Source organism: Coniosporium apollinis (assembly GCF_000281105.1).
Source record: "Coniosporium apollinis CBS 100218 chromosome Unknown supercont1.14, whole genome shotgun sequence".
Classification (NCBI taxonomy): domain Eukaryota; kingdom Fungi; phylum Ascomycota; class Dothideomycetes; genus Coniosporium; species Coniosporium apollinis.
Genome location: NW_006913276.1, coordinates 316,549 through 332,858, shown reverse-complemented (window position 1 = coordinate 332,858; position 16,310 = coordinate 316,549). Strand labels below are relative to the sequence as shown.

At 53.9% G+C, this 16,310-nt stretch overlaps 5 protein-coding genes across 5 annotated transcripts; 3 read left to right on the top strand and 2 right to left on the bottom strand.

Annotated features, from left to right (window-relative positions):
- Positions 1-1,330: 1,330 nt before the first annotated feature.
- On the top strand, positions 1,331-1,873 carry W97_03491 (uncharacterized protein; the record flags this gene model as incomplete). The annotated part of the gene is made up of 4 exons (XM_007781387.1): positions 1,331-1,389; positions 1,463-1,553; positions 1,646-1,710; positions 1,777-1,873. The coding sequence occupies 4 exons, from the start codon at positions 1,331-1,333 to the stop codon at positions 1,871-1,873; spliced, it is 312 nt and encodes a 103-aa protein (XP_007779577.1).
- A 336-nt stretch (positions 1,874-2,209) lies between these two features.
- On the bottom strand, positions 2,210-3,019 carry W97_03490 (uncharacterized protein; the record flags this gene model as incomplete). Its single annotated transcript, XM_007781386.1, has 2 exons — positions 2,210-2,524; positions 2,615-3,019. 2 exons carry the CDS (start codon positions 3,017-3,019, stop codon positions 2,210-2,212), a joined length of 720 nt encoding a protein of 239 aa, XP_007779576.1.
- A 521-nt stretch (positions 3,020-3,540) lies between these two features.
- Positions 3,541-5,605, top strand: W97_03489 (nuclear protein localization protein 4; the record flags this gene model as incomplete). The annotated part of the gene is made up of 3 exons (XM_007781385.1): positions 3,541-3,773; positions 3,835-5,323; positions 5,390-5,605. 3 exons carry the CDS (start codon positions 3,541-3,543, stop codon positions 5,603-5,605), a joined length of 1,938 nt encoding a protein of 645 aa, XP_007779575.1.
- Positions 5,606-6,312: 707 nt separating this feature from the next.
- W97_03488 (replication factor C subunit 2) lies at positions 6,313-7,615 on the top strand (the record flags this gene model as incomplete). The annotated part of the gene is made up of 2 exons (XM_007781384.1): positions 6,313-6,428; positions 6,544-7,615. 2 exons carry the CDS (start codon positions 6,313-6,315, stop codon positions 7,613-7,615), a joined length of 1,188 nt encoding a protein of 395 aa, XP_007779574.1.
- A 356-nt stretch (positions 7,616-7,971) lies between these two features.
- On the bottom strand, positions 7,972-8,542 carry W97_03487 (uncharacterized protein; the record flags this gene model as incomplete). The annotated part of the gene is made up of 2 exons (XM_007781383.1): positions 7,972-8,340; positions 8,447-8,542. 2 exons carry the CDS (start codon positions 8,540-8,542, stop codon positions 7,972-7,974), a joined length of 465 nt encoding a protein of 154 aa, XP_007779573.1.
- Positions 8,543-16,310: the final 7,768 nt, after the last annotated feature.

Sequence of the window (16,310 nt, the reverse complement as noted above, 5' to 3'; positions counted from 1 at the left end):
GTAATATGCTATGTATTTGTATCGTAGGATTTGTAGTAATATCACGACTCCCTGATCTTCAGTATTCACTCCACTTGTGCGTTGACTGCTTCTTCGTCAGCTGGTAGTAGCGGCCATGGTGTTCTGGTGAACCATCGCCTCATGCAAGTGCCCGGCATGGAAGTGGTGGGCGCCGACAAACGCCGAACCAACACCGCCTCTTGCCTCGACAAGCCATCCATGTTTCAGCTGGAAGCTTCAAATACCCCTCTTTCTCTTTGCTTCAGCAGTTTCCTCCAGCTCACGTTTCTCCTCTTGTTCCCCCTTCTCTCCTTGCCGCTTTTCATTGTCATTCACACAGACTTCCGCAGTACTTTCCCCTCGTAGTCTTTGCAATCGAGGTACGATGAACAACGGAGGGCCAGCTGAATCTCGCTCCGGTGCTTCTGGAAACGGCGGTTATAACATCACAGGTAGCGGGACGAACAGTCAGGTGGGTTTCTAGTGTACACGCTCACTTGTTGGAATAGTGGTATGCGTTCTGATTCGGCGCGTCAGGGCCGTAGTCGCGGCTGCACCAGTGGTTGCCCTGCCACCATCATCGTCTTCAGCATGTTTTACTCCGTTCTTCCCACTCCTTTCACAGTCTGTGTTCAAGAATTGGAGCAGACCGGGGTGTAGTCGCTCAAAAGCAGCCAGAGAAGAGAGAGTTTCAGTAGCGCTGGGGACCGAGGAAGTACTGATTCCATACTCTAGGGACGGCAGTTACCACTACTCGAATCCGAATGGGAGCACCTACCACAACGATGGTAAGGGGAACTGGAATTACAAACCGCCTGGAAGATAGGTACGGGGGATAGGTAAAGGAGGACAGCTGTGTGTGGTAGTCTTAGTACTTCGATTGCTGAGAAAAGAAGACTTCCGTGTGTAATCTTGTGTTATGAAAGAATTACATGCAGTGCTTGTTTCAGATCCATCATGTTCTGCTTTAATAACTTGTCGAGGCGAATGATGCACTTTTGCAAAGCTTGTGGTGTTGGAGGGGAAGGGCAGTTGCTCCGGGCCTGAAGTCAAGGGGAAAAGGATACTTATACGGGCAGTTACATGTTTCCGATTGTGGTAGTATCCGATTACGGTAAATTTACTACCCAGGTATGCGGGTGCTCACATACGCTGCTGCCCTCACAAACGCATCCTCTCTCCGCAACCACACAGACAACAACCTCACTGGAGTAAAGCTTTACTCACACCCAAGCCATGATCGGACAACTACCCTCAACCACCCCTCAAGCTCAGGATCTAGAACATCCACTAGCTTTTCCCAGGGCAGCTGGGTGTCAGTCAAAGAAGAATGGACGACCGATCCCTCGGACTCAAGCTCAGGATCAAGGACCCTCACGGCCTCTACTGGTAGCTGGGCAACAAGCGATGGCGCAGGGCCGATCACATCTTCGACCGGTTCCTCATACAATCCTCCGATCAGCACCTCGAAGTCAGGCCCGGACTCAGCATCGCGCGCGATCTGCTGGGACAACAAGGACTACACTGTTACTCGCAGTGGCACAAACAGTCAGGTTAGTTCTTTACCATTTGTCCTTTCCCTCTCCGCTCTCCAGTCGCTTCGTCAGTGATTTGAAAAGACATGCTAAAAAGGATGATGGGGCAGGGCAACCACTACTGCAACCGCGACTACGGCCCTGGCGCTGCGGATAGCTACCACTACTCCAACAGGTGAATCAGTTGCTCTCCCCTCCAAGTCAGGGTGCGGTTGAGAGAGTGCTAACAGGAACGACATAGAGACGGAAGCTACTTCTATCAGAATCCGGATGGGAGCACGTACTACAACAACGGTAAAGGATATGCGAAATTTGAGAAGCCTGACGGCGGGAGATAGGGGAATAGCTTGGTCATGACTGAGGAGAATGGGGGCAGTTGAGGGGGCATTATCTCTCAGCTCGTGCGTCGAGACATGTCCTCCATGTCGAGGCACGACTAAAAAGCGCAATCGTCCAAGCGGACGGGACTGCGATGTTCGTTGCATGACATTAATACAGAAGGCCCCGTTAGTGGTGTAGTACAATCCTCTTACTTCAGTAAGCGGTGTTCGAAATACTCAGCAAGCGGGCGCGAATCCGCGAATAAAGATATAGCTGTCCGGCTATTCCACACTCCCCAACCCGAACGCCAAACCATGCAACGCTTCCCAGAATAACGACGACAATGCTGGCGCTTAGTTCTTCCCCTTCTTCCTCTTCTTCATGCTTCCTTGCTGCTGCGCCGCAGTCGGGCCTCCGCCTTCAACCAGCACCGCGTCATCGTCGCTACCCCGCCCTGTGGTTGGCACTGGCTGTGTTGCTTTGGAGTCCTCATCTAGTTCTTTCATAAAGTCTGCTTGGATGCCCGCTTTCTTCTTCTCCCACCACTCTTTCTCCGCCGTCACCTGCGCCTGTATCTCCTCCACGCGTTTGCGGAGAAGCGCGTTTTGCGCCATCTCGTTGGCGGTCTGGAAGATCAGCTGGCCCCAGCCCGGCGCAAATGCGTTCGCCTGCCGTTCGCGGAAGAATTAGTAACCCGTGCTTTCTATGGAACCCTAGCCGTGTTGCAGAACAATATGAGGGATCGAGGCATTACGAACCTCGGCCACAACGTCCTTGATCTCCTCTTGAATCTCCTTCTCCGCCCGCAAGAACCGCTGCCACAGATCATCCCCCACGCTTCCGCGCTGCAGCAGCGATTGCAGCGCCGGCTTCGCGTTCTGGAGCTGCAGCACCCTGTGAATATCCTCGGTTGCGCGGCGCAAGAGCGCGGCTTTCAGAACGCTGTCCGGCACTTTGCTTGGTCCGCCTTCTCCGCTTTCGGACGGGTCAAGGTGCAGCAGGGTGAGGTATATGTTGCGCTGGAGGTGCGGGGGAAACCACGGCTCTAGGGAAGCGGCTTTGGAGAGCTTGCGGGCGCGGTAGAGGTGCGAGAAGGTGTAGAGGGAGCCGAGGAGGATGGTGAGGTAAGCGAAGGGGACGACGAGGCTAAGCCAGTTCACCATGTTGTCGCCTGGATATCAGAAGTTGGGGGTTCGAGGGATGGTTCGAGGGGCTCCCGGGAGGCCCAGAGGGACAAGTGCAAGGTGTCTTGTGCTCTGTAAAGGGTGTTTACCGCTCGTTCATTAGGCACACTGTCCTTTCTCTGAATGTTGCGAGAATTGGCGCGGAAAGGGCGGGAGGGCGGTATTGCGGTGTTATGGTTAACTGACAGCTGGCCCTCCACAGTCGCGAACTTCTGGCCACAATTCAAACACGCGCGGCGAATCGTTTGGCCGGCCAGCTCCTCCGGTCCTGTCAGGCAGTCCCTGATTACGTCGACGCGCCCTGACGCCTCTGCCGCCGAACCCGCTGGCGTGTTCGTACCGGAGTTTCCACAACGAACACTGCACCTCGTCTTTACCACTCCATTCACCTATCCACTTCCCAGTTCATCGCTCGCTGTTCTGGTCTGCCTGCCTGCCTGCCTGCCTGCCTGCTAACGACCGCCGTCAAACCTCCACCCTCGTCTGCGTAACGCCGCAAAATGCAGAAATCACCTCCCCGGACCATCACTCTCCGATTCCGAAGCCGGAACGGGCAGTTCAACCTGAGCGTAGACCCAAAAGGCGACTTCCCCTCTATCCTCCCACAAGTAGCTGAGAAGCTCCCGAAGAACGTCGACCTCTCCTCCATCACTGTCAGCAACAAGCCGCAGGGCGGTGATGCTCGGTTGCTGAGCTCGCTACGAGGCGTTACTTTCCAGCGGATCGATTTAGGGTCAGTACAAGATCGGTCTAGGCGAGCGGAGTTCAGTACTGACAACGCCGTCATGGTTCAGACATGGTTCTCTACTCTTCCTCGAATACCAGGACCAGGATGGTCAAGCGAACGGCCACGCTTCCGCGGACGGCGCCTCTGCTACGGAAACACGCCGGCTGAACGGCAGGGCCGTTGACCCTTCAGAATCTATATCTTTCGCGCCGCCGCCGCCGCTCGAATCGGCTACAAGATTCATCAAGAATCCTTGGGAAACCGTCAAGCAGTCGCCGCTGGATGACCGGTTAGACAAGCAAGATGGCAAGATACCGAGACCGCGCGATCCGAAGATGTGCAGGCATGGTCCGAAAGGCATGTGCGACTACTGCATGCCGCTTGAGCCCTACAACCCCACCTATCTCGAGGAAAAGAAGATCAAGCATCTATCCTTCCACTCGTACCTGCGCAAGGTCAACCAAGGGAAGAACAAGCCAGAGTCTGGAAGCTCGTATATGCCGCCGTTGAGCGAACCCTACTATCGCGTACGACCGGACTGTCCTTCCGGACATGCGCCGTGGCCGGAGGGCATCTGCACGAAATGCCAGCCTAGCGCAATCAGTATGCAGCGGCAAGAGTTCCGGATGGTGGATCACGTCGAATTTTCTTCTCCAGCTTTGATCAACACGTTGCTCGACTTCTGGCGAACGTCGGGGAGTCAGAGGCTGGGCATACTGTACGGTCGATATGAGGAATACACGGAGGTGCCACTAGGCACCAAGGCGGTTGTCGAAGCCATTTACGAGCCTCCGCAAGTTGACGAACCCGACGGCATATCGCTGGGCGAGTGGGAGAACGAGAAAGAGATCGACGAGCTTGCGCAGATGTGCGGCCTGCAGAAGGTTGGCATGATATTCACGGACTTGCTAGATGCTGGTGCAGGCGATGGTACCGTTGTCTGCAAGCGCCACATCGACTCCTATTTCCTCTCATCGCTCGAGATCATTTGGGCCGCTCGCTATCAGGCCAAGCATCCAAGGCCTACAAAATGGAGCGAGACTGGCAGGTTCGGCTCTAACTTTGTCACGTGCGTTGTAAGCGGTGACGAAGAGGGCCAAATCACAGTCACGGCGTACCAAGCTTCCAACGCGACCGTGGAGATGGTGCGAGCGGACATCATCGAGCCATCAGCCGAGCCCTCTGTCATGCTTGTGCAGGACGAGGACGAAGAGAGCCAGCTCGGCCGAGCACGCTACATCCCTGAGGTGTTCTACCGGCGGATCAACGAGTATGGCGCGAACGTGCAGGAAAATGCGAAGCCTTCTTTCCCCGTGGAGTATCTGCTTGTCACGCTGACCCACGGCTTCCCCACGTCGGCAAATCCCCTGTTCAAGAGGATAGAGTTTCCGGTTGAAAACAGGGAAGCGATCGGCGTTAGCCAGGAGTTCAGCACGCTGGCGAAACAGCTCAACGCGAGTGCCGGAGGACCGAATCTCGGTACGCCCAAGGGCATCGAAACCGTCTCAGACTTCCATATGCTGTGCTTCATTCACGGGGTCGGTATCCTAGAAAAGGTACGGTTTCTCCCTTTGCTCGGCCGAATACAGCCCGCTAACCTCTGTTTCTCACCCACTCTCCAGAACGAAGAGCGTCTCCTCTGCCGCGTCGCAACCCAGCACGACGCCTCGGACGGCTTCCAGCTGCAGCACAGCCCCGGCTGGGCGACGCTGCTGGCCATCCTCAAAGAGTCCGGTGAGCAGCGCCCTTCTTCCAAACGCCCCTTGTCGCCCACCTCTGCTGCTTCAGATGCTGCGGAATCGCTTGCTAAGCGGGTAAGGGGGGTTAGCTTGAGGTGAATGGTTCATGTGTATGAGATGACGCCATTGTACTTTCTTGCGATATCCCCTCTTCGTTTCTTTGTAGGTCCGTCGTATCACTAGAGATGCGCTTTACCCCCCGGGCTGGAAAGGATGGGGGAGTTGCTGGCGCGATCCGGCAAGGTTCACGATGGGGTTGGCTAGTCGTGTGAAACTGGGTTCGGACATGAAAAGGGAATTCGAGAGGCATAGGTTCAGCGGGAAGGATTTAGACCGGGCTTTAGGTCGACGGATCTGGAAAGCCTTTCAGGAGGCTCACTCTACCGCTAGAAATCGAACAAACAATTGAGCATGAAGACCTTGTTGCCTCTGACTATGCATTAAAGCGCACACCTCCGTTCATGATTCGAGGTCATGGAGACCGTCCGCTCTAAGCGCACAGCTGGCTATAGATGGGATGCCGCGAAGAGGGTTTCAATTGAGAAAATTCCGCTGATTTTACCATGTCGTAGTCCGCGCCGGGCGCTTTTCAGAATCGTTTACCATGGCTCCAATACTCTCCTGGCCTGGAACACTCTGTTAGTGATTATATAGCTTGACTGAATTACTTGCCTAGTGGCCTATTCAATGAACCTAAGCCTTGGCACACTGTACCTAAACTGGCCTTGAGTGGCTTCGCGTGTCCGTCGCGTCTCACGGAAATCGACCTCAACACCACCACCGTAATCCACGACAAACCACTAAAGATGGCCAACTTCTTCGACATCAAAGCCAGACAAGCCGCAGCGGCCGTCGCAAGCTCTTCGAAAGCACCCGCCGCAAAACAAGAAACCAATCGGCTACAGCCATGGGTAGAGAAATAGTGCGTTTATCTCCTCCACCCACGGACCTTGCCAGGCCGCACAATGCCAGATACACTGCTCCATCCTCGCAGACAGCACAAGGGACAACATTCTGAACAAAGCTGATTCCCATAGCCGCCCAAAATCCCTCGAAGAAGTCACCGCCCAAGACCACACAATCCGCACCCTAAGCCGGGTCCTCCAATCCTCGAACCTCCCGCACATGCTCTTCTACGGCCCCCCCGGCACCGGCAAAACTTCCACCATCCTCGCCCTCGCGCGCCAGCTCTACGGCCCGGACCTCATCAAGACGCGCGTGCTCGAGCTCAACGCCTCCGACGAGCGCGGCATCTCCATCGTGCGGGAAAAGGTCAAGGACTTCGCGCGCATGCAGCTCAGCAACCCGCCCTCCGGGCCTGCAGGCGAGGAATACCGCCGGCGGTACCCGTGTCCCCCGTTCAAGATCGTGGTGCTCGACGAGGCGGATAGCATGACGCAGGATGCGCAGTCAGCGCTGAGGCGGACCATGGAGACGTACAGCCGCATCACGCGCTTCTGTCTCGTGTGCAACTACGTCACGCGCATTATCGATCCGCTGGCGAGCCGGTGCAGCAAGTTTCGGTTCAAGAGTCTGGGTGCGGAGAGTGCGGCGCAGAGGCTGGAGGACATTGCGAGGTTGGAGGGGGTGCGTCTGGGGAAGGGGGCGGTGGATGCGCTGGTGAGGTGCAGTGAGGGGGATTTGAGACGCGCGATCACGTTCTTGCAGAGTGCGGCGCGCTTGGTGGGGGCGGAGCAGGCGGGAAGGAGGAAGGGCGGTGATCAGGACAGTATGGATGTTGATGAGGAAGATGGGGTAGCTGGGGGGAGCGCGATCTCTGCGCGGACGGTGGAAGAGATCGCGGGCGTGGTGCCGGATGAGACGATTGAGCGGCTGTTGCAAGCCATGCAGCCGCGGTCCAAGGGCGCAGTATACGACGCGGTAGCCAGCTGCGTGTCGGACATGGTTGCCGACGGGTGGAGCGCAACGCAGGTCGTTGGTCAGATGTACGAGAAGATCATGTTCGATGAGCGGATACCGGGGCTGCAGAAAAACAGGATCGCCATGGTCTTCTCCGAGACCGACAAGCGGCTGGTCGACGGCGCGGACGAGCATTTGGAGATATTGGATCTGGCGCTTAGGATATCGGAGATTTATGCAGGCAGCTGAAGGAACAGCAGTAATTGGGCTTGCGACTATTCTCGCGTAGGTGCAATTTCATTCCCCGGCGCAAAGGAGTTTCACGGGTCGGAGACAAAGCTCTCTGAAGTCTGTAACGGGGCAGGAGGGCTTGATTAGCGGTAACAGCATGGACAGGCACTGGCTACAATAGGAGGGCAGCCGATATGTAGGTTCATCGCTTCATGAGTCCACAGAATTAATTACATATCACAGCCAGCACCTACCCTACGTTACAGCAAAGACCACCAACATCTACTATTAACAAACATCACCAAGCAGAGCTCAAGTGTGGACAAAATCAACTTCCTGCAATGATGATCACCGCGGCCACTGTCTTCACCACCCTAATCGGCTCTCAAATTAATTGGGGCGTCTATAGCTTCCCTTTTGTTGTCGCTTGATGTCAGCTGTGCCTCCCTCAAACTCTCTACACAGGCGCAGAGTCCAATGCGCTCATGGAAATCAAGTACCCAAACGTCCATACCGGACATCATCGCATCGGAGTTCTTGGTCCTCTCGCCTTCCGTCTTGTTGGTCTTCTCCCTGCCGCTTCCAGACCTGTTGCTCTCCGTGTCTGATCCGTCCATACCGGACATCACCGCATCGGAGCTCGTTACCCTCTCGTCTTCCGCCTTGTCGGTCTTCCCTTTGCCGCTTCCAGACTCGTCATCCCCCTGCTCGGCACCCTCCAACTGGGCAGAAGGGCTCGCGTTCTACCCATCTCACTGTCAGTAAGAACGGTCCTTTCCAGTGCGGTCGGAGTCCCTTAGTTGCTTTGCGGTCCAGATCGTAGTCTCTTAACAGAACCAAATCTCCCACCTTCGGACTCTCCCATGGTTTCTCCTCTGCGGTTGACATTTGGATGTGTGCTCTGCGTGCAATTGACTGATCCCTCAACTCATCGATCACTGCCATCCTGTTTGCGAAGTGCACCTCTGCTCCGATTGGTTCTTCTCCCCGACTCCGCCAAAGTGAGGCTCTCGCTCGGCGCTGTAACAGTTCTCGACAGGATGGCGTCCGTTGCAAACCGTACAGCGAGGGAGATCGAAACAACGGGCTTTGGTGTGACCATACTGGCGGCAATGACCACGACAGAAGCGCTCCCGTAAGGTCATGCCAGGCGGCATCCCAACGATCCTTCAGTTGACCTTCCAGCGCTTTGCGCGCACGAAAAGTGGCCTTATCCTTCAAGGACTAGAAGAGCCGTGTGTGAGAAACCTGAAGTATGAAGATTGATTCTTATAATTAACCCACGAGAGTATCCTTCTCGATCCCTTGCTAATGAGTCGCTGTACGTGAGAGTAGCAAGCAAAGAACCATCTACACAAACTGTTTGACCTGTGGACTATGACGCATGAAGCGCCGTTTATCAAACACTGCGTGCTGCAAGACGAGTAAAGGTGTGTATTGTAAGAGAAGTCAAGAGAGCTTACAGGAAGAGTGACTGTGCTGCTGAATGGAAGGGATATATAAGAAGCATCATTCTTTTGAAGAGTCAGGGCATTCACTAAAAATTTCGTCTCCAAAAGCTCCACTGTAGGTTGGTTGGCAATCGTCTCGGCAATCTCAAGGGGAAGTGGTGTACTGGTACAAGCGTACTGTTGCCGCCCTACGTCGCGTGTCTTGAACTTGTCCACTTTGTTGCTGGCCTGGTTGATGCGTGTCTGGTCCGAATCCGCTTTCGCTCTCAGCTCGCGGTTCTCAATAAGGATACAGTAGCTAATACTCCAGATGCGCTATAAAGTCGCCTTCCGACATATGCTCTAGGTTTAGGACATGGTGAGCAATCCTGACCGACTTTGGAGTAATTGGTTCTTCATGCCTGTAGCACTATCACCATCATTTTGTCCATCTGATCCACAAGCCTGCCTTTCCAACTCATCTGCCTGGAAGCGGCGCGCGAGGAGAGAGCGGTTTTTTGCTATGACGCGCAGCATGCCCGGACACGAGAGAGTCCAGCACGCCGAAGCGTGCAGTTTGTCCCATAAGTCTGAGGCTTCGAGATAGATCTGGTGGTTCGTACGGAGTATGGCGAATCCTGACCCACCAGGAGCGCGGTATTTTGAGTGGTTCAAGGATTGAGAATTTGGATTGTCGACACATTCGACGAGATCTCCGATGAGTCACGAAGTATCGACAGACCCCACATACATATGGTGTAATAATGTCTGTGTGAAGAGCAAACCAATGTTCCCGAAGATGCCACGACCTCTTCCCGACAGGCTTTCCCCTAACATTGAACTGACAATCGCTGTCTATGCAGTCACTCATCAACGGTGCGTTCCTCCTTCGCAAGCTGTCGAATTACCGTTTTAGGTGATCCTTTGTGCTGAACCTGGACGTCTTGCAGCGGACCTCAAGAGGGAGGTCCATGAACCGCAGGACGTATTGCGGACCGAGGCCTTCTAGATCAAGCGAGCTCATCTCCGTTGAGACACCCATGGCGCCTGTAAAAACTCACATGACTAGGGGAGGCGCGGTTTTAGTGGTGTCTTCGGGAGCGGGCGAGACGACACGCCTGCCCTCGTGACATGTGGTGTCGCCACTGGCGGTCGCCACAGCATTGGCGGGGTCGGTCGTAGGTCGTCGTGCCTGTGACAGAGCATAACCAAACCGCCCAAGCTTGGAGTGACGGATCAATCTGTCATTATTTAGTATAAGGACCTGGCCTTGCTAGTTCGGAGGCCGCATTGAGGATATCTCCTTGCAGTCTGGGATGGTTTGCTCCATGAACCATCTTCCGAGGTCGGGCACGGAGGTGCGCCCTCTTGAGGCTGTGGCGGCCACAAATGATATAGCAACAATCGTTCTCGTAGGCTCCTCCGGCTTTGGCGCACTCCATTACGAAAGGTCGTAGACTCTGGCCACCTGCTAGGCTTGACCGAACTAACGGTCCATTCTTCCTGGGGCAAGTGAAACGGACGTGTTCGAAACGTTGAAGTCATTGGCAGTGCAGGTCCATAGAAAACCTGCAGCGAGTATCGCCAAATCAGAGGCACGGCTTTGGCGCTGAGGGTGGCTTCGGCGCTGAGGATAGCTTTGGCTTCAGTGGTCTAAGTTCATTTCTTTCTCCGGATTGGAATTTGGCTGCGTTCTCTGAGGGTACCGCTCCTCAAGCTCACAAACAATGCCTGCGTATTTCAATGGAACCGCATTGGGGAATAGACGACCAGCCTGGTCATTAGCATCCAATGTGTTTCCTACAGCGTTGTACACCCGTTGATGGCGTTCTTGTTGGCATCCAGTCCGTTCAACTCTGCGATGACTTCGTACTCGGTCGGAATCTAGGATCTACGCCATGTGCGGCTATTACATTCAGAGATTAAGGATTCTGTAATCTAATGACAGAGAGCATGCCTGTTTTCTGGTAGGAAAGGGGGATGCCCATGACTTATCTGCTCCCACGACCTTCGGATCTGTTCCACCCATTGCCCACAGATGCTCCTGGGCGCAACCACGAGGGAGATCCCTGGTCTGTCCTTCACTGACCGCATTACAAGGGTTGCTAGTAGTGTCTTGCCTAAATATGGGGGACCTCCACCGGCAAAGCCGTGTGTTCAATAGTGTAGAATTTCCAGAATTACCGTTCAGTCGCCATGGACGTTTTTCGTGGTATTCGGCCGCCGTGGACCTGGTTCGGTCCATCCACCTTCGCTTCCCCTCAGCGCCCCACAGGACGTGGCTTTCCTGGTGTACCAAGTAGCGGGCTCTGACGGCCCCATCGGCGTCGGTGTGGTGTTGGCGAATTGACCGCAGGCTTTTTAAGGCAATCCAATACTGTTCAGGAGGATCGAGGTGAGGCTGGGTAGGCAGTAGCGCGTAGTTAGCACAATATACCGGTCGGAGTTGGGTCTTGGCGAATGTGACTGTCCGACACTCTCGCTCGCCATGAAAGGACGATATTTAGGGACATTAAGGTCGACGATATGTTTACCTTTTGCCTTCGCGGCGACCTTCGCCCTGTCTGTGCGTCTAGAGCTAGCGTAACGGAGGTGGAAGTCCAGCCGGTTGTTCGTCGAGTCCATGTGTTTGTTCCATTCGCCAACCCAATTCTAGAGGAGGCTAGGCGGAGCGACGATTATGCCTGGCCCATCATGGAGAGCGAGTCCGCTGGCGACGCTCCCACGCTGGCAAGGGCATTCGAAGAAGAACTGGCGTCCGCCATGCCTAACGTCGGCAGAAATATACTCGACATAGCCACGTCCTGGGCGCGTAAACAGAATCTCCGCAACGGCGATGTGGCTTCCGAAAGATGAGATAGACGATATGTTGGCTCTACGAGGTGCAACCCTGGAGAGCTCTCTAGTTTTGTCTGCTGCCGCTCTTACACTCGCTTCTCCAACTTCTGGCGCACCTACGTCACGTCTTTAATGAGCCCAGGAGTTCTCCGCGGCTGTCAAGTTCGTCCCAGCTGGATCACCCATCGCCAGCCGCTCCATACAATGGTTTAGCTGGTTCGGTGACAAACCCCTGAGCCTGCAGTAGAGCCGAATTGCTTGTAACAACCGAGCCGAACGAGCCCGGCTCTAAGCTTACATTATTGAGGAAAGTCGTGCAGACGTTGCGGAGACCGGCACATGCGCGTTTTATATGGTATTGTCCACCCTCGAGTTTGTCGTAAGATACTGAATTCAAGGCGTCGACACAAGTCGAACCAGGCTTTGACCCATGTAGTTGTATTCTTGTACCTTTTCCGAGATTAGCTCCTAATGCATGACCTTCCAGAATTTTCTGTCTTATCCATGGCTTAGCATGACAACTCGTTGATGGCGTTCATTGTCTCTTTGTTGCATTTCGATTCTGCGCAGCTGCTGCTCGTCACGGAGCTGCTGCCTTACATCCCGAACTCAACCGCGATTGTGATAGTGTCGGTTAAGATGCCGGCCAGGTACTCGCCAAGGGAGTCTAATTTCTCGATCTCGTAGTTCGCCTTTCGCGCGTTGTCTAGGATGCTGGTGAACTTCCAGGTCTTAATAAATATCGGCTCGGTCGCCATCTGCGGGCTCATGCGTTAGCAGCCTGAAATCCTGTTCCCTCAGACTGCTTGACATCCATCGCCCGGCTACGAAGCAGACTCACGTCTAGATGTTTAGAAAAGCTAAAAGAGGCTGCAAGGGCTTCTACGATATAGAGCGGCGCCTTGAATTCCTTTTCGTCGGACGATGCGAGATCCTTCTTGTGAGATACTAAGAAAGGTTGGTAACGTCGTGGGCGCCAACTGGCTCTTTCTTCTTGTCTTTGCTCTCATTATCCTATGCTGCTAGCTGCAGCTTCTCTGCGAGTAGGTCATTTGTCTCCTTGTAGAGGAGATTGTTGTTGATTTTGTTATTTGCTTCTCATTGCATTTGTTATTGAGTTGGTTGTTTATTGCTTCCGCAGTAGTTGTTGAATGGTACCTCTTGAAGGTTTATCCAGTGGTTATATCGTGCTCGGTGCTCCTTGGCAACTTGATCTTCCGACATCTTCGCATACGGTTCGTCCAATGCCATCCAGTTCAAGCTATTTCCGCGAAGAGAGCTGCTCAGGCTGCTGTGTACTACTACAAGCGTGGCTGTACTAGCTCGCAGAAGCGCCTAGAGACCAGTCAGTAAGACTTTAGTTCTCTAACAGTCCAGTTCGGCCGCAGAACGACCCACAAGGGCCGCTGGTTTGGTGAAGGTGTGATCCTATCATCAGCAGCCGTCGGGGTATCATTCCTGCTGTGCCATTCTGAGGAAGCCTTTCAAGGGCTGTAGGTGAAAGAGGTTTCCATTAAGGTCTTCGTGAGTGCTTTCTCTAAGCGCGTCCGTTGTCAGCTATCGCTGTGTCGATAAGCCGTAAGTAAGCTTTGATATCCTGGCTGCAGTGGTTTAGGAATGTGGCCGCCATGCAAAGCGATCGGTAATGGCGTGTTACTCATCGTGACTCGCGCTGATCGATTGCCTCTAGACTTCTCCTTGTTGCTTTGCTTGATGAACACCGCTGTATCTGTAGAGGACGAGCACGGACACGGCCTCTTTCGAAGTTCCGCTCTCTTTCCTATCTTTTACTTCCTCGGGTACCTTGTGTGCAAAGAATGCTGAGCACTTGAAACATCGTCCTCGAAATGCGGCCCTCGGGAAGCCCGGTCGAATAGGGGGACGGGCAGGCCTAGTGGGTGGACGAGCAGCACGAGTAGCTTGTATCTCGGCGTCGGTGGGCACTTGTACATTGAGAGCTGGCGCCCTCCCTCCATTGTCTTTGAAGGACTTGAGAAACCAGCCGATTTGATGGCGGCTGAAGGCCTGGAACCGGCCCACCAGTCGGCCTTCCGATTGAATCCTGTCATAGGTCCAGGAGCTGGTCCTGTTCTGTCTACTGAGACTGCTGTAGCTGGCGTCCTCTTCGCTGCCATTGAGGTTGAATTGTCGGTCTCGAAACGAGACTCGGTTGTACTCGTACGCGGGTATTCTAGCCCTCCATGGACGGGACCAAGTTCATCGGCGTTCTGACTGTCACCGCTGCCAAATATCTTATTCCGTCCGGTCGCCGCAATCGTACGTAGTTTGGTCTGGCTCTTAGCTAGCTTTGCCACTTGGGTGATGTGCTGCATTCTAACCCTCTTGTACGATACAAAAATGGTCCCGCTCCGCCCCTTCAAGGCCACCGACGTATCTCTGATGATAAGTCGCGTGCGGGTGTTGCGTTCAGGCTTCCGCACAGTAACAACCCGCGCATTGCATTGAGATGGCTTGTGAGTACGTGTGCCCTGGCAGTTGCGTTTTGTGTTTTGCAAATCCTGTTGGGCAGACATCTTGAGCGTATGTGGAGAAGGCGGTTACTGCGCAATGCTGCATTGATCAGCGTCTTTTCTATGTCTATGGTTATGGTACCTGCACGGTTCATTGGTTTCCACCAGCAGTGTTTCCTCTGGCGTGCCGGCTGTTAAGACACCGAAGCTGACAGTTGCTTCTACAGTAGTATGAAGCTCCCCAGCTTCTTTCTGGACTACTTGAAGACGGGGATGGTGCGCGATATGGAAATGGTAGCGGAGGCACACCCCTTGCCAACGTTAGGCTGACGCCCAACATACTTTGTCGCAGCCTTCCTTCCTTCCGGTTGGGAAGATAAGGTCGCCTTGGAAGGTGAAGTCCCCTGGAAAGGTGAGGTCTGCACTAAATTAAGCTCGTCCGTGGAGTTGAGGTCGGCCATGAGTTGGGGTCGGTATTTCTTGTGTCTTGCTTGACGACTGTCGGTACAACTGGAGCAAGCGGCAGACGCTTCGAGCAGTAGCTCCTGAAGACCTGACCCTCATGATGGGTAACATCGCACTGCAAGTTTCTTTGCTTGTCGTGCTTGTTGTCGTGCTGAATGAATTGGCCCCTAGTAGTGCACCCGCATTGGTACTTATAGAATATCTGCTTGTACTCGGCCAATGGAGGAACGTATTGGGATTCGAGAGCAAGTACGCCGGTACTTAGACTTTTTACCATCGATGAGGAATCGGAACCTAAACTGATTGTTGTGATGGCGAAATTGACCTCGAGAGTGCAACGTATAGCCTGCAAGTGGTTGTAGGCGCTGGTTGTTTCTTTGTTTTCGCCTTCAAGGTGTTTGAAGCCCGTATCCTCTTGTAGGCTTAGAACAGCTCGAGATAGCTGGGGTTTCACCACGATACTAAATCGAAGCGTGAGTATTCCCGCACTTGGAAGCCGACGCCAACAGCCTAACAACTCGGCATTCGGGAGTCATGATGCCGTCAATCGCTTCTCGCGACATTCCGAGGTACTTCAGGACAACTTCACAATCATGAGGTGACCTGTCAGCATGCTAGTCGTGATGGCATACACACGGATGATGGTAGGTCGGTTGCCTTCCGAGTGATGTTAAGTTCCGTGAAGGCCGCATCCATGGTTCGCTGGATCTCGCTCGGGAGGCAGTCGACTGAGCTATCTGCGAACCCGATCAGGTAAAGTTGCCTGTGTAGACTTTGAGCCAAGTAAACGGACTAGAGCTGGTTCTTCTGATACCGTCAGCCACGCCGCCACTGACCCACACTGTGATCTGATTCAAGACTGCGTTGCTCCGAGATATCCTCCATGCTGAGGTGGCGGTTTGCGGCATAAATCTTCTTCACACGGCCGATGCAGCGTATGACCTCCTCGAGTTCAGCTTTGCTTAAAGCCTTGACCGAAATTTCGAGAAACATACAATCGGTAAATGTAGTGCCGTCGAGAGTGAGCATTGCTTGACAATTGCGAGTTCGTCCTAAATGGGTGAATTGACCATGCAAAACGGTGTGAAAGGAGGCCTATCACGAGCAGCATAAACACTGCAGGACTGCGTTGGCGCCATTTAATACATCGAGTAGCCAAGACAGACTGGAAAACCAGGAAGGCCGGACCTCGGGTGCAAGTGAGTTGGCACTTTCGATGAGTTTCCTATGGTGCATTCTCTTATCTAGGTAAAGTGTTTCGTAAGACCATTACCGTAACCTTCAGGCCAGCCACTTGGGCGTGTAGACTGGAAAGCAATTCTGACCGATTTTGGGGGAAAGTCGAATCCGACCGCATACGACGGCGAAGATTTGACCGTGCTGAGCCATCCTTCATGGCTGGCGTAGTGCCAGAAGGGCTGGGCGGGGGTTTGCGTGCCGACTCCAGATAACCGGAGGATTCCTCTAAGCCACTGCAGTTGCTCCTTAGTGTTATTACCGAAGTGATCC